General features: G+C 39.9%; 1 protein-coding gene across 3 annotated transcripts in view; it reads left to right on the top strand.

Annotated features, from left to right (window-relative positions):
* The window catches only part of RELN (reelin), a 281,279-nt gene that overhangs the window by 186,126 nt on the left and 72,742 nt on the right, over positions 1-22,411 (top strand). For all 3 annotated transcript variants that reach the window (XM_027888170.1, XM_027888169.1, XM_027888168.1), the window contains exons 20-24: positions 3,772-4,008; positions 9,817-10,009; positions 12,350-12,462; positions 19,168-19,305; positions 19,847-20,033. In XM_027888170.1, the coding sequence (XP_027743971.1) occupies positions 3,772-4,008; positions 9,817-10,009; positions 12,350-12,462; positions 19,168-19,305; positions 19,847-20,033 (868 nt within the window). The remainder of the gene's footprint in view (positions 1-3,771; positions 4,009-9,816; positions 10,010-12,349; positions 12,463-19,167; positions 19,306-19,846; positions 20,034-22,411) is intronic.

Genomic DNA, 22,411 nt, shown 5'->3' with positions numbered 1-22,411 from the left:
GCAGCACAGGACACCTCAGACAAAATCTGACTGTGAGGGTGTCTCCAGGTCTTCAAGGAAACTGTACCTTTGCCATTACAAAGGGCATTGCATGACTTCATGGCTGTGCCTGTGGGTTGGGCTCAGTGCCCTGGGAGGGCCTGCCTGTGACTGCCAGGGGATCGAGCAAATCAAAAAGAAGTTAAACAAAGATCTCATCTCACCTTGCAGCACCTGTGTTCAGTGCCAAGTTAGAGAGGAATGTATCTCATGTAGAGAAGGTATTCTTTACTGCTACATTTGTGAGACCATCCACCAATTCTAGGAGCAGTGCAAAATCGGAAATCTCCATGAGCGCACCCTGTACCAAAAACTCAGAACAATCTGTGCCGGATCTGTGCAAACCCACTCAAACCTGGCAGCATCCACCTTCGCAGAGTGCTCCTAATTAAAGTTGGTGCTCTGCAAGGGGGCACAGGAGAGGCAGAACTAACAGGGGCATCACAGGACTCATTTCAGTAGGTCCATTCCTGCCCAAGGGTGGCTTTGACCTGGGTATTACACATGTCTACTTCTCTACCCTTCCACTGAGTTCAAGGAAAACACCTGAGTCAGCCCCAGGGGTGTGACTGTACAAAGCCCGCAAGTCATTTTATTTACTCATAAGTTTCATTATTTATATTAATTGAGCTCAGATAAGTTCCCTTTAAAAAAAAAAATTAATTTCCAAATCTTGTCAATAACTCAGTACAAAACTGCAATATACAAAGAGCGATGGAGAATATTCTGAAGGGAACAAACTTGTAACATTAAAGATATTTCCTAGGAGCTATAAGAAATATTCAAAAATCTGAGAAAAGTGTCTGTATTGGGTAGAAGTGTATTGTGTACTTCAATTTCTGAAGTGTTAAATGTTTCCAAAGGAAAGATGCTACAAACGGGAACACATACGTCTTCTTCAAATTTTCCTTTGCTTTCCTTTATTACAGATGCATATATATTTTATATGGCCATGTTCCTAATTCTTACACTCAAGATTATATCTGTAGAGATTATATTTCCCTAAAGGTTTTTAATATACAGCACTATGAAATGTTTATAACAAAAAGGAAAATACACATTGTGGTGACTGATTTTAACGAAGTTTAAGATATAAATGTAATAAATTATATAAATGCCATAGACTTTTGTGCTTTTTGAGTTTAACTACGAAAAACGATTTTCAGTTGTTCTGACAGGGCAAAGAGCTAAATACAACATAGATAGGTTAGAAAGGTTTTGCCATGGGATAGATATATAGTCCACTCTGGGTAGATAGAAAAATGACAGACATACAAACCTGAAGATAGATAATGCTGGCAATAATTATGATGAAGAACATGAAGAAAGCTTCACCTTTTTATAATATGTTGTCTGAAAATATCAGCATTTTTAGGAACATAGATGGACTGCTGCAAAGTTTGGCAATCAGTCTGTATCCAGGAATTGAATTAGTCTTCAATCATACAAAAAATAATTACACATGTAATATTCTGCTGAAAAGGTGCATTTAATCTGCTAACATTTGACAGCTGCATTTTTCTTCTGAGCAGAACAGCGGTGGCTTTTCAATATTAGGTATGCGCATAGCTTGAAAGAATGAGATCAGAGCAAAGGTCTCCCAGCTGGTTTTTAAGAAATCTAATGGTGGCTGCTAATGTTAGTGGCACGCTTTTCTTCTCTGCAGCAGAAAAGTCATTAGCAGGAATACCCCTCCCTCTCCATCTATCTCCAACAAATCAAGCCCAGATAGTTGTTACAACTGCAGATGAAGCCAGGTTCTGCATACTAACATATGTGGTATACCTGATGGTTTACACCTCCCTTTTTAAATTGCATTAGCTTAATCCCTTGGGATGAGAAATTTATTTTAACATGTGTTAAATATTTTAACACCTGATACATGTATCAGTGGTGTATGTCATGATTTGGGATTTTCTGTATATTACTGTCAGTGAGAATTAGTGTCCACATGGGTGAGCTTACGAGAGTTAGGAGTGAAAGGAAGATGCAGGCATCAGAGGCAGCAGAGAAAGATGCCCAGGATTATAGCAGAGCATCAGCTCACACAAGTGCCAAGTGCTTCACAGTGCCCACTGGATACAGTGCTTCTCCTGGCCAGGGTACCCACTTTCCTCAGGTTCACATGGATGACAAGATCATTGGTTCCTTTTAGCATCAGTAGCAATTTAGTGTCATTTGTGCCTCTAAAAATTAACCCAAAAGGTCATCAAGTTGCTTCTTATTAGAGAATCCTTGGTAGAAAAGAAGTCCTTGTAGTTTATTCATGTCAGACAGCAGTGAGGCTGGGTCTTTCTCCTAGAAGGGTATGAAGGCATTCAAGCGTGTTTGAGTGTAAAGGAAATGTATCCATCACACTTAAGAAGCGTGTACAGTGCTGGTTCCATGCCACAGGGATACAGCAGCTGTCACCTCTGGCTGTCCCTAGGCACTGCTCTCTCCAGCCTACGGAGACCAGAAAGCTCCCAGAAATGCCAGGAAAGACTTTTTGAGCACTTCTCAACTATTTGGCCAAGCTGCTTGATTTTTTTCTGGTTAATGAATTAACATATTCTTTTTTAAAATCAATGTAACATTAAATAACAGTATTTTAAGTTTACTCTTTGCAAGGACAGTGTAGCAAGTCACTTTTAAAAGTGTGGGTTTGCACTAAGAGCGTCACAGGCACAAGACTCTTGTGTGTGCAGAGAATAAAACATTGCAACAGGCAGCTTATAAAGCCTTAAGTCTGAACAATTTGGTGCTAAACAATAAAAAGATGCTTCCAGTTTACATGATTTATCATTTTGTTCACATTTCCTCTAAGAGAGAAAGAAAAATATCAGCTACATGATGAGCTTGCCAAAAACCCCTTTGCCAGCAAGTAATTGTACCTCAAGGGAGACAAATGTCCCTGTTGCCAGTCTGTCTCGCAGCTGACATGGCTGTGTGGGGTGCCATGGTCCTAGTGATTTATGGAGCTCTCAAGAAGGTATCATTGCTGTGGCAATTAATGCATGCTCCCTGCTGCAGTGTTATGATAATTGCTCCTGGAAATTAGATATTACTCCTAATTTTCTTTGCAGTTTGTCAATTCTAGGTTTGTTGACATAGCTGCCATGACAAATTAAATGACCTTGCATACCAGAAGCACCTGGGACTCACCTCCAGTTGCAGCTCTATGCAGCTACAAAAGAAAAGTGTCTGCCATAAAAGACTATACATAATCACACTGTCTGACAAGATGAACCTTTTCCATCTGAATGTGGCCATTTACAGGAGTGGGTTCTTCTAGGACAAGAGTACCATGGTCATGATGTCAGTGCTGTGCAGGAACTAGCACAGATGTTTAGAAGATGCATGTCTTCAGATCAGGATAAAAGCCACTGAATCTGAGAAAGTGGAGCTGGAATTCTAAAGTCCTTGTCAGTTATCATTCCTTTCCTAATTTGCACCTCTAAGTTTACAGAGAGCTCCACAATAGCAGCATAATTTACAAAATTGGTAGAAACTCTTTTTGGTGGCCTTTGCACGTGGCTGTTTTTCAGTAAATACATTGATTACAAAGGGTACTAATGATTCCCCTGTCCCTGTCACTGGTAGCAGCTGTAACAGTAGATGCTACAGTATTTGTGGGCTCAATCTAACCTATGATTTTTAGAATAATTACCAAAAAAATTACCACAAAACACAACCCCATGGAATTACTACAAATAGCAAAACTGTCAGTAATAATTTTGTTTTGTTTTACAGAATAATTTCAGTGGAGCTGCCTGAAGATGCAAGACAGATTGGCATTCAGTTCAGATGGTGGCAACCGTATCACTCTTCTCAAGGCGAAGACGTGTGGGCAATCGATGAAATTATCATGACCTCTGTGCTTTTCAACAGCATCAGTCTAGACTTCACCAATCTAGTTGAGGTCACACAGTCTCTGGGATTCTACCTGGGAAATGTTCAACCTCACTGTGGACACGACTGGACTCTTTGGTGAGAAACCCATACTCTTTTATGTTCTACTTTTGTTTTCCTTATCTAATAATCCTGCTAAGGATCAAGTAACTGCAGCAAACGAGTCATTCTGGTAGTTATTCAGGGTAATTTTTTCTCATATTCACATTATGGACAAAAATGCAGCTGCTAATCTAATTGTAATTAGCAGTTAGCTTTTACACCCCATTGCACAGAGACTTAATGTTTGATGGGAACACTGAATGTAGCATTCTTTCCCCACAAAATAAAAAATGTTCTAATAGAAAAAAAAATTATAAATTTTTCATTATCTTCACTTAAAATCCAGTCAGGTTAACACAGGTATGCAGGTAATGAAATTATCTGTTAAGTACAGATTCTTAGTATTTTCTAAGTGATGTTGAGATCTGTGTATATAGCCATTAGATTACAGTCCAGATAGGAAAGGCAGCAAAATGTGGGCAGAATAACATTAGCCATTTGTAATTATTCTGTCTGGTATTATATCCATTTAGTCATTTACGCTGTGGTCAGTGGTATGACATATTGTAATTAGGCTTTGTATCTAGAAATCTAGGCATTGTAATATGTGCTTTGTATCTAGAAACAAAAGCAAGGAAACATCACCTGCCCCAAAGAAAATAAAGGTAAGAAAAGTAAAAGAAGTGAAAAACAAAGAAAAAAAGATCTGTTAGTATTGCATAAAAATTTGCATTTTTAGTAAAACATTAACATACTTCACAAAAATAAAATTCTGGAACACACCAGTGTAACATTTGGAATTAATACAAAGGAAGCTCAATTTAAAATCTGTGTTTTGATTAAAACCAAATAACAGTTTCATGCTAGTTTGATCAACCTATAAACCCAGTCTAGTTTTAATTGGCATAGATATATTTCTTCGGAGAAAGTACAATCACAGTAATTATAGAAAACCTCAAGAAAATATAAATAATTTTAGTGTCCCTGTGGACACTCAGAGAAACACTGTTGGAATTTTATTAGCAAGTATCTCTGAGCAATCTGATTTGACTTTCTGATCATCTGTCAAACTAAAAGGAGTTGGCTTAGCAGTAGGAACAACACCGAATGTGTTCTAGCACTGATAATGAGGCAGTAGAAGCACCATTAACCACTTTAATAAGGACAAGGAAGGTATTCGCTGCTCATTAAAATGAAACAACATGTTAGGGCTCAAACTGTTTGCATCTTCCTCATCAAAGAGTTGGAATGAAAGCCCTTTAATGACATTGTTTTCCCTCTCTTCTTTTAAGACCAGCTTATCCTGGGGAGGAGGGTAGGTTATTTAATATAGCAGAGGTTACTCTATTTTCCTTTTATGAATGTAAATTGGAATCAAAATAATAAACACTGAGCTAAATTCTCCCTCCCATTTATTGACTAAGATCTGTAGTGCTCAGGCATAGTAGAAATGTTGAACTTTCCATGCATCAAATAAAGAATCAAAGCCTTTGCAATATTGCCTTACTATTTATATGTAAGTATTTTTCATTATCGCTGGAAGACGTGAACTCTATCCTTCACTGACCTTGTTTCTCTCAAGGGAAATTTTTGAACTTACAGAAAGTCTCTACAAATGGTTGCTAGTTAAATTAATTATTGCTGGTTTTTCCCAGCTGTGAGTCCATTTGTTTCTCATTTTCTAACTCATGAGTTTCTGTGAGCAGAGCACGCAGTAGCACTGACACCATCCTCTTGAGAAAAGTCTGACAACAGCTTTTTCATTAGTACAAGTACGGGAAATATGCTATAAATCATTTTACAGGGTGTCATCCCCAGGCCCATTTTCACTGAATTGCCTTTAATTGTCTATTAGGCCTCCATTTCAGCTTCAGAATCTGTAAACCTGGAACATTTATCCTTAAAATTGGAGAAAACTGAAGAGAGGGTTTTGGTGGTTTTTTGTTTTTTGTTTTTTGTTTTTTTTTTAAGAGCTAGGTAATTCTTTTCCATATCTGGCTTCATTTAAAATAGGAGAGGTTTGTTGATACACAGATGTTTTGAGCAAAGGTGATTTTTGAGTGCTTTTAATGGCCTATTGTCCAGAACAGTCACTGTATTTGATCATCGTCAACATTTGGTTTCAGGTTGGATCTTGGACTTTACTACAGCAATCATACTGGTTGTACTGAAAGAACTCCAGAACACTTTTAAAATTAAGTGTTTGATGATGTTAATTCATCGCTTCCCCAAAATGCTCATATTCCGGCAAGGTTCTGAACCAAATGCTTCTGGAGTGTTAGAGAGTGTTTACAGCCACTTGCTGAAATGCAATGATAAGGATGCTAACACTTTAAATATACATATATATATATTCATCAGGACATGAATAAAATAGCTTTATGTAAATAAATGTCTTCAGTCAGATTATGACATTATGATTTAACTCAATGTATTGAAGAATAGGGTGTCCCACTGTCCCTGGAAAAGTCTGGGGGAAGACTGTAAACCTGCCATGTCATGAACTATGTTTATGTATCAAGGTAATACAATGGTCCTATATCAGCTTGATAGTCTAACTGTGTTTAAAATGTTTTGTCTTTTAGATTAATTGTTACTCTGTAATAAGCAGAAAGTTTCAGGTAATCAACTTAACTATGTTAATTAAGTTAATACATTTAGGAATTACTTAGCAAAGTAGGTATGATGTGATGTAAAAAGACACAAATATCTCCTGACTTTGATGGAGGCAAAGCTCAGGCTGGTGCAAGTGTTTGGCCAACATGTCAATATTTTTGGTCAATGCAGCTTTATAAAACAAGCATCCTTGTGGCTTTTCAGTATTCCTAAAAGTACCGGCCTTGAAAATATGGTAACTCTGGGGATCTCAGAGCAGTTTGGAGCAATGCAGGTTGGCTGACATTGACTGTGATACCATTCCCAGAAGTACCAATTAGCTGGCAGTGCTTGGAGGGGAGAGTGATTGTTCTGAGGGCACCTATGGGTATTGTGTTCCTGTGCCTCTGCAGGTCTAATTATATACGTGCCAGAAACCAACTCACAGCAACATATTTATACAAAAATGAAGCCTCTGCATTCTCATTTCTGAAGATTTTTTAGTTAATTATTGTTACGCCAGGGACATTACTTCATCTTTTCAAAATCTGGAAATGTATTCCAGCTGTGTTGCTCCCAGAACAAAGAAAATATTTGGTATTCCAGGAGAAGGGCATACCCCTAACCATGTACGTGAGAGATCTGGAGAGCAAAGAAGTGACAAGTAAGGTGGAGCCCCTACCTTTAATGCTACTTATGTTCACCTGGAGGCAACTTTTCCTGATAAAGGACTTTGTAAACCCATAACGTCATTTCCTCCCCTTAAAAGAACTTCTTATAGAGTATCACAGACTGTCTTCATCTCAACACTAGCTTCCTTTTTCACATTTCTTTAATATCCTTTTTAAAGCGCTGATTTGACTTTTTAACCATGCTTATTTAGTATACTATGTACAATACCCAGCAGCTAAGTTATTAAATTAAATTAATGAATACTACACTTAAAATGTTTTAATAATGACCTTAATGCCACCAGAAAGAAAAGATTAGAGTTTAAGGGGTTTTTCTCATTTTACACTAGTAATATTGAATAGAGGGAATTTCTGTGAAGACAAGGGAAAAATTTAACATTTAATTCTTTGCAGCTATTCTGAGTACCAGTCCTTCACTTCTATTACTTTGGGAAGACAGCTTCTGGACAGATGCTTCACCAACTGTTTAGTTTCAACTCCTTTACTCTGTTCAGATGAGCTTTAGGTAACTGTGTTGTGGCAAGGTTTATTGTGCAAAGCCAAATCATTTTCCAAAGCATTGCTACATATAATTTTCATTGGATTAAACTGCACATGCCTGCCTGACTGATACCTGAAGAGCCTGGTTGTATTGGCACAGATTTCCCAAGCAGGCTTCAGTAAAACCCTGTTTTCCCACATCAGCCATGAAATTTCAGGCTGCTTTGTAGAAATTAAAACCATGTCAGACCAAATCAGCTTTGAATTTTAAATTTGTTGGTCTTTGTAGTTTTGAAAAGTACAAGAGATAAAGTTTGGAAGAAAAATAAATTCAGGCATTATCCACACAAATTCTTTCGAGATGCAATCAGTTCTAACCATGAAGCCAGAAACCACAGGTTGTCAGCTGGACTGCTACTGAGTGTACATTATATCCTCTGCTCAACTTTAAATTATCCTTCCCATTGAGAAGAGAAACACTGACAATATCAACTGAAAGAGCAAGCAGTTCAGATACAGTTTTCCAAGACATCTTACTACCTTCTGGTCCAGTTGTCCATGACAGTGCCCTAGCAGTGAAGGGAGTGTCCATCTACAGTTCAGGGTGCTGATCCACAAAGACTGGGTAGTTTCATATGGTGTCATGAGTTCGACCATCCTTTAGGAAATGAAGTCACAGAGAGTAGAAAGCAGCCTGCATCTCAACTTGTGCCAAGTAACAGCAATTTGATAATGACAAAACTAATGTCAGCTTTCAGCAGTTTCTTCTAAAGCTTTAAGGCAGGTTGCTGACATTTATGGCTTAAGAGCTCTCTCTGGAAAGGACTCTATAGAAAATGGTGTGGGTCAGTGAATTAATTTAAAAGACTGCTAAGTGACTCTGACTTATGCTCACACTCACTTTGCCATGACCTTGAATTTTACAGGAGTAGAAGCTAATATGTTCTATTGTACTGTGTTTAAAGATTAGAATTTCTTATTTAAGGAGATAAACTTTAGCTTATTCAGTCATAAGAGCAACTCTGAACTAGATTATTCTCTTCATCACCACTGTTCTGAATTCAGCCTTTTCATTTTTGCATGATGATTTGCAGTGATTTTCTTTATAAAGAGCCAATCTCTATCCTGAATTGTTCACAATTAAGAATAGTCTTAGAAAATTTCGAAGCTTAAAGGATGACAGTACTTCTGAAGACAATAAGTAAACATCTCAAACTAAGGAGAGGGGAGCAATTTTCATTCTAAGTGAACCTTCATTAAAATGCTGGTTTAAAGGCTAGCGTGCCAGATTCAAAATTTAAGTTATTATTACTTCCTTCTTATACATCTCTTGAGTTTGGGGTTTTGATTTTGGTTGTTTGTTTCTCTTGTGCATAGAAGTGCATAGAAGAAAACGCTGCCTTTAAAATGAAGTAACATTGTAATTTCAGACTATATACTGCGTTACTGTGTGTGTGATAACGAGTACCTTATAACATATATGTGTGTATGTGTATTCCAAACATTTCTATTGTTCTCCAATCCACTGGATAATATAACTCTTATATGAGTACCTCCTACAGAAAAGAAGCTGAGGATTGAAGATATCAATTCTGAAACACAGACAAGTCAGGGAATTCATCGCATATAGGATCACTTGAAAATCAATGGAATGAAAAGCCTATGTAGTAAGAATATTTTAAACAAGATGCAGTGTATCTTTACTGTCCAGTATTGGAATGAAATCACAATTCTTACTGTGCCATGACCTTAGGCAATGGACACTCCTGGGGAATGAACTTTCTTTATGTTGTTTTTAACTTATGTTGCCCTTTCTTGATTCTAACTTGATCCTTAATACAAAGAGCACATAGTAAGAACTAACAGAATAATTCAGTGTTTCTCATTCTGGGATATATCAAGGTCCTGCTGGTAATTTGCAGAAGTACCAGCAGATTCTTCTTTGCCTGGTCTTATCCCATGTGCCAATCTACAAAGCAAAGGCAGAAGCATCACTATATTTAACCCAGAACCATTCGTAATGTTCCTTTCTGAAATATTCTGGGGCAGATCCTGACTCTTTCCTTACATCTCTCAGTTTTACAGGAGACTCAAAGTTAGCTTCCAGCATGCGCTACGTGGAGACGCAGTCTATGCAGATTGGAGCTTCGTACATGATACAGTTCAACTTGGTGATGGGCTGTGGGGAGGCATTCACTCCCCATATGGACAACCAGGTGAAACTGGAGTACTCCACCAACCATGGCCTCACATGGCATCTTGTTCAGGAGGTGAGGCTGGCAGTGAGGACTTTGTCTTCCGTAAACTCTTCTTATACAAAGATCATCTGAAATAACACTTCTGGCAATGAACAGAGAAAGATTTTTTTTCTTTATCACTTTTCAGTAAAGAAATTCTCAGTTGGAATCAGTCAAAATTACTATTAGAGGTATCTTAACTGTTCTTCATAATATTTGGAAGAAAGGTATCTGAAAGCCTGAAATACAAAATTGTGACAGAAATGGATCAAGGTTCAGAAAAGAGCTGTGGCATAGTTAGACAGAGCCACAGGGTAATGGCTGAGATCTTTCCTGTGCTATTGCTTTGTTTTTCTAAGCAAAATGCATGTACTGTTTCCTGGAATTTAAATGGACAGAAATTCTTTCTGCCCTTGTGCGCAGCCATTTCGTAAATGGAAAGCGCATTCCTTCAGGGGATTGTAATGTAGAGACTTTCATCTCCCATCCCTGGTTCAAACACAGTCCAGGGCCATAATGACCGTCTGTTTCCTTCACCCTGCTGGAAGTGCAAATAGCCGTGTTGGCTGCTATTTCCCCGTGTGGCTCAGCCCTGTCTCAGCACAAATGTGAGTAGCGCATTTGGCCATAATTTGTGCTTTTGTTTTCCCTCTTAGATCAAAAGCTGGACTTTCCTTGGCCTCAGGGTGAACTAAGCAAGGTCCTTTGGCTGCCTCTGAGTGGGTTCAGAGGGTGTCAAGGAACTTGTCCTAGTGCATTTTCACTGCCTGCTCTGCAGGCTCACAGAAGGATTTGTATATCAAGTTCCACATCTTCTGTAAGCTTTGCCTGGTTACCCTTTGCCATGTTGTGTTTTCCCATGTTTACTTTGGTGAGCAGAATAGAGAAATGGCAATAAATGAGTTTTTATACTTTGCAGATCTAAATAATGATTTCTCACCTTAAACTAAATTCAGATGAAAGCTATAAATTCTGTATTTCAAATGCTGTTAGTGTCTTTTATACATAGCATCATCATGGTGTTCAAGAATAACTCCTAGTAGAGTTTGTGCTTGCCATCAATGGAAGATCAGTTGCCTTCAGATTTTAGTGCTCCTTTCCTCACTGAATGGAGCTGAGTTCAGAGAGAAGAACTTGCAGCGAAATCATTTTGCTCACACCATCCATGTTGCTGTGATAAAAGACTATTTGTAGTATATTTCAAGGATGTCATCTGGCAAATAAACAAAACACTAATTAATTAAAATGTTTGAAAGTTTTGTTTGCTTCACAAGCACTGATCAGACCCTGTTTTGTAAGATCTTTTAGGGGAGATGAATCAATGAAAACTGTTTGAAAATTGCTGGAAAGGAAATTAAGTCTTTAGAAAATCTACTAAAAAAAACCCCAGCAAAACAGAATAAGGTCTCAGATCTTCATTTAACACTCTAAGATATTTGAGCAATAAATATCTCTGTAAAATAATATATTCTGCCCTTGATCATATTTAATATATAACTATTAATGTATAATTTAACTATATAAATATTCCTAATTGCCATTGCTGCTGTAGAGAATCTGCTCTATTATTCCTTTCAGAGCTTTACTGCTATTGTCAGAGCAGTCAAAGTGGGCTACTTGTATAAGCAGGTGCCTGTCCCTAAGACCCCCCCCTGTTACCTGATACCCTCATGGGGGGTAAGCACAGCAGTGAACAGCAAAAGACTCTTGGACATGTGGGAATGGTCAGGAGAAGCTGTGCTGTGGCAGTGAGTGGCCAGAGGGACTCTCTTAGTGGATAGCTAGAGCAGGATCATGCAGGTTAGTAATAACTCTCAAGCACTTTATCAGGACCTCATCAAAACCATAGCACAGAAGTTTTGGATGCTATTCTGGCAATGTGTATGTAAATGAAAGAATTATAGCAGAAAAAAATGAAGTCACATGGGAAGGGCAGTTAGAACAGTAAGAAGCTAGTCTCCAAACAGGTCTCCAAAACGACTGGTATAATGTTCTGGAGGTCTGGAGGTCACTTTCACAGATGTCTTCCGTAGTGTTCTGATAGGCTTCCTTCATAGTCCATGCTAGATGCTAGGGTGAAAATAGTAAAAAAAAAAAAAAAATTAGCTATACACTCTCATGGAGGAAAGCAAAACATTACTAATCCCTAATGCTTAACTCTTTAAAGACTCATATGACTTTTTTCCATCCTTAACTGTACTACTAGTTTTCTAAGAAATTTCTCTGCATCATGCCAGGAATTTTCTGCTTCTGGGTCTTTCACTCCAGCATCTGGGCCCAGACAAGCTCCTGTTTCTGTGAATATTTAACCTTTCTTTCTGCTCACGATTATTGCCTAACATTAAATCTGGTTTTGAAATGTTTTACTTTAAGGAATGTCTTCCCAGCATGCCAAGCTGTCAGGAGTTTACATCAGCAAGTATTTACCACTCCAGCGAATTTACTCAGTGGAGGAGAATCACTGTTCTTTTACCACAGAAGACTTGGTGAGCATGTATTTCTTCTCTTTAATTTTTTTTTTTTTGGGGGGGGGGGTAGATAATTGATCTACTTTTAAAGATCTATGACAAAGATCAAGTTCTCTCTAGATCATACTCAAGCCAGTAGGTGCAGTGCCAGGGCTGGCCCAGTTGCAGGTATTTAACATAAAAATGCATTCCTTACATAATTAGAGAGTGAAATATTGGGGAAGTCAACAGAAACTATTGTTTAGGATTGTTTTTAATACATACTCTGACTCTTCTAATAAAGTTCAGACCTTTTCAAAAATACTGGTTCTTGTCTATAAATGCCCCATTGGAGGAAGGCTTTATTTGGATTGTTAGTTTTTATTTTGCACATTCCTCATTGTTTACATCTTCAGACCAAAGCCTTTTATAAACAATAACTAATGATTCATTTCTGGGAATTTTTTAACTTTTGTTTCTTTTTATAGCATGTCTTAAAAAATAACATTCTGTTTTGCAAAAAACAGCAACAAAAATTATCAGAAAGCCTTACCCTATTCATCTTATTTTAATTAAACTTTATTTGCCTGCCCTAAATTTTTTATTTATTAACTAGATGGTTTCTTTCATTTTTTTATTTTAAAATCTTTATTATAACATACAAATAAAAAGTTGTCATAAATCCCAATAATCTTCAGGGCTTCCTTCATTTGAGAATTTAATTATTCCAATTAGAGTTACATTTTGCTTATGCTTGACCTGAATCCATCACAGCAATTGCAATGAGAGCTTGCTCAGATTAAGTTATCATTGTATTTCCCCATCCTTCATCATTATTTTTTTGCCCTCTCCACGGCCTCCACACGACCTGTTTCCATCAATCACACCACAGCGATACCTTCTTTCAGCACACTGGCCATTTTTACTGTACAGCCAATGTTCAGAATTTCCTATGTACAGGCAAAACATCAAGGGCAAAATACCAAATCCTTAAAACATATCAGATCAGACAATACCAAATAGCACAAGTAAGTCTATGAATAAGTTCTTTGTAGTTAGATTATAATGTACTAAATCTTACATGCCATTATGTTCCACCAGCTGCAAAATCTGTGGTTCACATAGGCACTTAGAAGTTTAAAGCATCTACTATTTTTCAGGTTACACTCTAGAGCAGGCTCTTATTCTTAAATTTATTTATAAGATACATACTGTACTCAAAGTTAGTTATTATACACTCTATTTGATGGTAATACCAATGTTGTGGGCCTTTTCTTCTTTAGGATCTACTAATTTTTCTCAGCATATGAAGTGACAGAAGCAAATAATTTCTTTTTAATTTAGGAGACTGTGGGGAGAAATCATGATAAAGTAATAGCCGGGTTCCTGTTTTATGCTGCGCACAAATCATAAATATTTCACACTCTTTTAACAATCTTTTATCTGAAGGGATTCTCATCTGTTAGCAGAGTTTTGTTTGTAATTAAGGTACAATTCACCACTGAACATTTCTTTGCTTTTCATAGAACACATTTTCTGTGGTGCGTTATGCTATGGCTTCATTTGGATGAAGAGGAAGATTGGCTACGTGTTCCCTACCAAAATCAATCCAGCACACCAAATGCAACTTAGCCACTTTCCCCTCTTTTGAACCCTCCTTTCCACTGGCAAGGAGCAGGCGGAGGGCTCAGTAGTTCTTTTGGGTTCAGATTGGGAGGGGATTTTTTATGCATTTTTAAAGCACACTTATCAGCAGAGAGCAAGTTTCTGCCTCTCCAAAACCTGGCCATTACTGTTGAACACTGGATGTGTGCCCTTCACCGCCAGCCCAGCCACACAGAGGGCATCCTACCAGGTGGCTGGTAGCAAATATGCTCCATAGGGCTCTTCTTTGGGATGTCCTCCCTCACTCTCCTATCCCTTTCCCACTTGTATTCCACTGCAACAACTACCCGTGGGCCAAATCCTAGTAGTGGCCAGAAAGAACAGTGCAGAGGGGTAGAGGTAGGCAGCAGGTGTGCTGCCCTTCCCAAAACTGGTATGAGAGCAAGGATGCTCTGGGGACCTTCCTTTTGTCTCAACCCCTCAAGACAAAGATTGCCACATACACACCCTGCCCTGTGCTAACTGCGCAGGGAAATAAACTACCTAAGCAAGGATTCGGGAATGACTCATTAGCCTTGCTCTGGCCCCTTGTAGCCTCAATTGCCCTCACCCACCTGCGCAGCCCTGCTTCGGTTGCTGGAGCTTTTATTCCTTCATGCACAGTTCTGAGCTGAAGGTTTGCACCTTGGGTGCATGGGTAGTGTCAGGCTGGGGCACTGTGGTGATGCAGCTGCAAAATTGTTCCGTAACAGCACCTGTTTCTCTTGTAAAACTTTTCTGGGTGTGCTGGTATTTCTGCACACCTGTAGATGTTCCGCATCTGGCAAGCATGATCTTGCAAGGTCCCTGTGTTATCTGAGATTTGGGATACTAGGAAATCTGCTGCAAGAGTGAGACTTGTACTGAAGAAAAGAAATGTACACACCTGCTCACTGAAATTGTATTGTACTTGAACTGAACATTTCTAACACTGATGAAAATTAATTTCAGTTTTATGGGAGGCATTTACATATGAACAGGCCTTAATGAGATACAAGCAGCTGTCAGTTGCTGACTTCATAAACAAATCAACACCTAATGACTGAATGAGAGCTTCAGGATAATTGGGTAAATGTAATTATGGCAACTCAGAAGGTAGCAAATATAATTTTATCAGCCACAAATTTGCATTAGATCATTAGGGCTTTTAATATCAGGAGGGAAGGCAATGATTTTATTTTAACTCACATATCTGAAAAATTTTATAACACAAAGAACATCATTTCACTTGCAGTACTTCTGGGACATGATTTCCTTGTGCTTATGTAAAATGTCACACAGCAACAATGACTTTTATTTGACATCAACCTGACTTAGGTATAAAGTCATCAGAAAGCCACATTGCCTTCCAGTAGCATAGGAAAAAAAAAAAAAAAAAAAAAAAGGAAACAATATGAGGAACTAGGGAGGGAGGTTTATTTTACTTGTAAGAAATGCTTTCCTAACTCTTCAGTGCTGCACTTCCCATTTCAATAGCTGTCTAAATGGTGATTGTCCAGAAAACCAGTATTTTATCACTGAGAATGCAGCTGACGCTCATCTCCTTATTCTCTTTTCTTAATTATCATGGGTTTTTTTAAATTGTTGATTACCATTTTTAACAGCATAATCCTCTTAAGCTGTTGTTACCTTGAGGTGCAGAGCAGCCTTGGAAAGCTTTCAAAAACAGTGAGCAGGACTGGCTTTTCAGCGGCGTCGCTTTCACAATTGCCAATTCAGCCTAACACACATTATCCCTCACCCAGGGAGGAATCCGGATCTATGACAGCTTTCGCTGCCCACAGCCCTGTGTGACGGTGGCATCGCTTCCCGCGGGACCCCTGGCAGCAGTTCGGGGACCACGGGATTCCCGCAGTGGCAAAGAGCTGTTCCCGGGGGAAAGCTCTCTGTCTGCAGATAAAAATAACCAAATAACCTCTGCCGGCTGTGATGTGGCTCCCTGGGGACCATCCCCCCCCCCCCCCCCCCCCCCCCCCCCCCCCCCCCCCCCCCCCCCCCCCCCCCCCCCCCCCCCCCCCCCCCCCCCCCCCCCCCCCCCCCCCCCCCCCGCCCCCCCACACCTCCGTTTCGGCCACACGTTCATCTCCAGGCAGTAATTAGCCTCCTCCTTTCCACCCCTCCCCTTAAACGGTAGAAACAAACCTCCTGCAATCGCTGCATTTATCCGGGGGAACTTTCAAGTCACAAGTGGAGCAGAGCACACCCTTGGCTTGACGTGCAGCCAACACCAGGAACCTGAAGAGGAAGACCGAGCTACCCTGGCAGTGTGTGGCCCTGTGTTCTGCACCTGGCAGGGCAGACCCCTGCATCAGGAATGGTGCAGTGAGGCTCTCCAGAGAAACACCTTGGTCAGGTGAAACCCACACAAGCCCCAGGAAGGGCTGTGGGCCCTGGTGTGAGCTCTGTGCCTCCTGGCACAGGCTGAGCCCTGGGAAGAGCCCTAAAGCGGAGCTGCACAGGGATCTTCTCTCTGGGGCCTCAGGTGTGGTGCTACCGTGGGCACAGAGGTGTTCTCTGTTGTTACACAGGGATGGGCTCTCCCTGCTGTTTGTGTAGATTGGGTGTGAGCTTTGTGCCCCAAAACCAGCCATGGTGCAGCTGCAAAGCCACCGTGAAGGGTCATTTGCACCCGGCAGCATCCAGTGAGTGGCAGAGTCAATGCCAGCAATGCCACACCATGCAGCACCAGGAGCTGTGTTTAGGGGGCACCACCATTTGTTGGGCACCATGAAACTTCCATGGTGTGTAACACTGTAAATTTCCTCCGCTTTGCTGTAAATACCCCTAGGCTGCAGGGTCTCGTACACCACCTCTACCCATACACCATCCCTGATGAAAACCAGAGATGCCCAACCGCAGTGCTCTCCCTCCTGTTACTTGGGAAAACAACATAACATGATTTTATTGTGCTGGGACTTCATGGGTGTGTGTGTTTGCTCTAATGCTATTCTTTGGTATCGATATTGTCATTTTCCTCAGCACACGTTGGAGTTAGCACCAGTCGTTACGGCTCTTTCCAGAACCTACAATCACTTTCAGGGCTCTCTGTGGTGCCATTGAAACTCTGTAGTGAACATGAACCTCACCACTGAGGTGACGTGCTGGCTTCAGAGCACTCCAAAAATAAACAGGAAATAATTGTGGGGAATATTGACTGTCTGTTGTGCCTACACAAGCCTAGGAAGCTCTTCGTGTGCAGATTACTGGCATTGTGCACTTTTAATGTATAATTCATAGCTCTTCTAATGTAACCCATCAGTACATTATATCCTGAGGGATTATTTAATCAGCATATCTGCCCCTGCAGATTAACTCTGTGTGGTGTAAAAATGCTTACAGTATTTGTGATATCAAACAGATACTTAGAACAGACAACAAGGATCATTTCCATTAAAAATCAAGCCCTTGGGCACCTTCAGTTGTTTTTTTAAAGCAATTCAAAACTGGTATTTTAAACATTTCTCCATGCATGTATTAAACTTTTAGTATGTGATTGAAAGGCCGCCTGAACAGCTGACTGCTCTGCACAGTGTCCACTTCAGCCACCCAGGCCGGCTCTACCTGGTTTTTTGCTTCCTTACATGCGAGCAGGTGGCTCAGCCACCTTTACAATACTCATTTTAATAAGTCATATTCCACATAAATTATTGGGGGTGGGGAAAGGGATTTTTTATCTTAAATTAGAGTAACAGCATTATATCCTGTGCCATCAAAACGTAACCATATGGCTCAGAAACGAGCTAGTAAAGAAGCTTCATACAGAAACCACCTGCTTCTCATCCTCAGCTCCCCCCAGCCAGCCCTTGGCCAGACACAGGCCTTTCTCAATTCAAAATCTGATTTTATAATTCTCAGTCAGCCTTGCTTTTGCTGTCCTACCCCCCTCCACAGCTCTGTGATCCAGCCTCAGTGTCCACATTGCCCCCACCACAATTTCCCATCTTTGTTTCATTTCACATGCAATATATTTTTTTTAGCCTCATTCTGGCACAAGCATCGAGTGGAGGGTGTCTGCATCCACCATCTGGGAGTGGCCACTAGCCAACATCTGTAACCTGTTGGATGTTCACAGTTTGGCAGGACAGCTTGGAAAGGCTTGACGATGACAAAAATTGTTTTTCTCATGATTTAGTTTCTTCTCCAGCCTTGGTTTTTGAGCGTGTTGGATGTCAGGCTGGGTTTGGCTAGCAGGAGTCAATCCCGTGGAAAATTTCAGTGTCACACTGCACAATCTTCAAGAGGGACAACAGCAAAATTTTTTAATAGATAAGGTTAGTTGACTTCACTATAGTAAAGGAAAATAAGCTGTTGAAGACCAACTAACTAGAAAGGAGAAAATACAGCAAGGTTTTATGCTTGAAGAATATTACAAATATCCAGAGTTTAGTTAGACAAGAAATTTAATTCAGTGATTCCCCACCACAAACCCTGGGTGTTACAGATTTTGAGTTGTTGTGCAAGAGCAAGCTATTTGAAGTGTGGAAAAAAATACAAGCTATGAAACAGGATCTTTATCAAAAACATGTGATCTCAATGGCACTCAAAAGTGATATGTGAGCTATATCTAGTTCAGAAGCATCCTGACAAAAAGAAATGTTCATATCCAAGAAAAAACAGTCAACTATTGTTGTATGGAAAAAAAGGGGGGAGAAATGCTTACACTCAGGAGCTTTAATATTTTTTTAATAATAAATATCAGAAGAAACCTGTTCACACAACTTCTGACCTGTTAACTGTGACCAAAAATATAAAACCCAAAGTCATACCCTAGATCCACCTTTATAGTTTTGCATCCATCACAGAACGACACTCAATACAAATCCAGTAATATTCATTGTGAGGCTTGCCTTAAAATAATGCTCAAAATCCCTGTAACACTTCTGTAGAAATGCCATCAGTGACTGGAAAGTCCATTATATAGTCCTGTACAGCAAGTGGCATCCTCTAGAAAGTTAATCTACAAAGATCTGTCTTTGGTTGTGCCAGCCTTTGCAGCCTGGGCTGTGATTGGTTTATCAACTTTATGGTTTTTTAAGTTTTTTTATATTTTTTTGCCTACAGTTCTGTAAAGAGTCACAAAGTACTGTTATTGCTTTTAAGGTCCAGTGCCACACGTTTCCGCTGGAGTCAGTCCTACTACACAGCCCAGGATGAGTGGGCCTTGGACAACATCTACATCGGACAGCAGTGTCCCAACATGTGCAGCGGGCACGGCTGGTGCGACCACGGTGTTTGCAGGTATAAATCCCTTGTCAGTCCCTCTTAACAGTGGTCTCCTGATACTTCAAGTATCCTGTTATTTGCCATAACACAACATCTGTCCAAGGACCCTAACCCTTGGCAGATCCAAGCATTGGAAGAGCTTTCAGTTGCACAGGGCTGCCTTTCTGCAGATGTCCTGGTGGCCTCTCCAGCCCTTTGCAGAAGGACCCCAGGGACAAGCTCAGTGCTGGAGCTGTTTTGCTGGGTCAGAAGGGTGCCAGGAACCAGCTCAGCACTGCTTGGAAGCTGCTGTCAGAATGGGTGCAATACCAAGGGCACGGACTACTGTCTGCCAGCTTCAAACTTTTGGGACACCACAGGGATCTTTTTTAGAAATAAAATACAGGGGGGTTTTCCATTTTCCAGCTATTCTAGTTTGTGTCCATGCTCCAAAATTCCAGTCCAAGAGTGATTTTTTATTTCACATCTAATTTTAAAAGGTCATTGCACCACCTTAACTAATTGTCAGTGTCAGATAAAGTCTTTAAAACCTTGTTACATTTATGCTTCTTTCCAGGTGTGACTCAGGGTTTCGGGGTACTGAATGTCAGCCTGAAAATCCCCTTTCTTCAACCATCATGTCTGATTTTGAGAACCCAGACTCCCTGAAGACAGAGTGGCAGGAGATTATTGGGGGAGAGATTGTCAAGCCTGAAGAAGGCTGCGGGGTCATCTCATCTGGCTCTTCTCTCTACTTCAACAAGGTACTAAAGAGGGATGGGAGGCAGCAAAAGGCACGTACTGTAGGTTTGAGTGGAGCGTGATGTGGTTGCATGGCAAAGAAAAGGAGGTGGCAGAAAGCTGCAAGCGCTATTAGTGCATTAAACAGCAGAGATGTGCTCTGCAGGTAAAGAACAAAGCAAACAAAAGAGATAGGAAGACACATGCATTATGTATTCTAGAAATACCAGCTGTAGTGAAAGGAAGTAATTTACCAGTGTGCTGTACGTTCATAATGTCTTAGTTGTACATTTTCTGTTTAAGACTCAGTTCTCAGCATTCAGAACCTCACATTTGTTTTGTCTGTACTGTTCTGGGTAAGAGATGGAGAAAGGTTGGCTTTCCACAGGACAATCAGCTTAATTTGAGGTCACAGTGCCAAAACTAGTGGAAAAAAACAACCCCTCCAGGCTTTTACAAAGTGGTTAGCCTGTAGGATCATACTCTTTTGCATAACTTGGATGCTTTGAAGGCAAAAAATAAGAGAATAGAAAAGAGATATAGGGAATTCTGCTAATTAATAGCAATTATAAGTAAAATAAAAAGATATCTTTATGACCAAATGTAAGATTATGGGTTGTAATCACAGATTTATTTTTTTATTGTTCCTTCTCTGGTCTAGTACTAGGGTTTGTTTTGTTCTTAATTGAAAGGAAGAGTATAAATGCAGCTATGTGCTTCTCTTTTAGAGGCTTGATCAAACTGCCACTGCTGTCATGAGAGCCAGATTAGTCCCAGAAGAATAACCCAATATGCAACGCTGTGTAATTGTGTGTTGTTTACCTCATTACAAAAATCTAACCCATGAAATAATTTTCAGCACTCCTCCATAGTCTCACATCCAGCTCCCCTGGAAATACATCTCTGCACTGAAAACTTTATAATAGGCCAATCAGTATAACTAGCTAATTGTGATAATTGGATTTTTTATATAATTGTCTTCTTTGTTAGATGTTTTTCCTTCTGGCTCAGTTCCTCATGCCAAGTTTCTCAAAAGTAGTTTGCTAAATTAGAATTAACCTGCTATGATCTTTCTTCTGATTTTTGCTAAGGAGGAGTGAAAAACTCATTTAGAAATTCTTAGCTTCTTTCTATTGATCTCTAAGGGTTAGGTTATCATTCATTTCTGGAGTACTAGCAGTCTGTGTCCTGTCAACAGAATGTGGTTTATTTTATTTCTGTTTAGATCTTCTTCAAGGCGTCTAGTGACCATGCTGGTCACTAGAATAAAAATAAAAAATTATTTTATAGTTGCCTAGCATTTCTGTATTGTTTTGGGGAACTCATATTCACAGGCTCCATTTCTTTTCATTTGCTCAAACAGCCATTTTTTATTTGAATGTCTCATGTTTGCTGCCACAATCAATTACTGCTGCAAGAATTAACGTTGGCTTTGTTCTGATAACCCTCTATTTTTGTTTTACAACTCATTTTAATCAGTTGTAGGTGTGTTTACAATACAGAGCTTTTTCAATTAGCCTCTGCAATTCCTCTGAGGTTTTATGTCACTTGTGCCCTTTCTTAATTAACCTGATTCCATGATTACCCCTTTGGCAGGCAAAGCTGCTCTGGGGTGTGTGGAAAACCCACCTGCGATAGTTTTGTCGGGTACCCTCAGCCAGCCAGGCAACACCTGCCCATGGGGCAGCAAGGGTGTTTGCATCATAATTACCCATTACTGGTTTGATTTGATGATGATTATTTCAAATTACAGTGAGCCTCCAAATGAAGCTGTGAAAGTCAACTACCAAGAGATTATCAGTGTCACCTTGGCCAGTATTAGCCATGTGAGGCTGCACCGGGAGGCTCAGGGCTGCACCCAAGGCTGAGCGCATCTTCCTCTCATGGCATCATCCAGAAGGGATTTGCTCAGCTGGGAAAAAAACACCAAATAAATCAAAACAGCAGGCAACATTCAAGACCAAATCAGTATGACTGTATCTATATGAGCTTTTTGAGAGTCAGAGGATTCTTCACACATTTTAGTTGTCATCAGTGGTGCAAGCTAACCGAGCTTCAAACCCACATGTATTCAGCTTCTGGAAATTAGTCTCATGGTGTGAGGGGGCCTTTCTGGTAGGCTCTGCAAATGAGCCATGAACCCAGGCTGTTACACCAGCAAAGCAAAACATTCTGAGAAAGAAAGCAGTAAATATTTATATGCTGGGTTTACCCTGAACTGTGTAGAAAGAGGAAAGAGGTGGTGAGTGAAACAGGATTTAAATTCATCTATCATTCTTGAAAAACGGAGATGATATTTTAAATGTCAGCTCATAATCTTGTTCCTTGTGTTCAGCTAGATCACATCGCTTGCTTACCTCAAGTTTATCTGGAAATTTATCATGAGTACCATAGAAGTGCA

This window comes from Empidonax traillii, unplaced genomic scaffold (assembly GCF_003031625.1).
Source record: "Empidonax traillii isolate 1590-97213 ecotype Southwest subspecies unplaced genomic scaffold, ASM303162v1 scaffold234:size820800, whole genome shotgun sequence".
In the NCBI taxonomy this organism is placed as follows: domain Eukaryota; kingdom Metazoa; phylum Chordata; class Aves; order Passeriformes; family Tyrannidae; genus Empidonax; species Empidonax traillii.
This window is presented reverse-complemented; position numbering and strand designations above follow the sequence as displayed.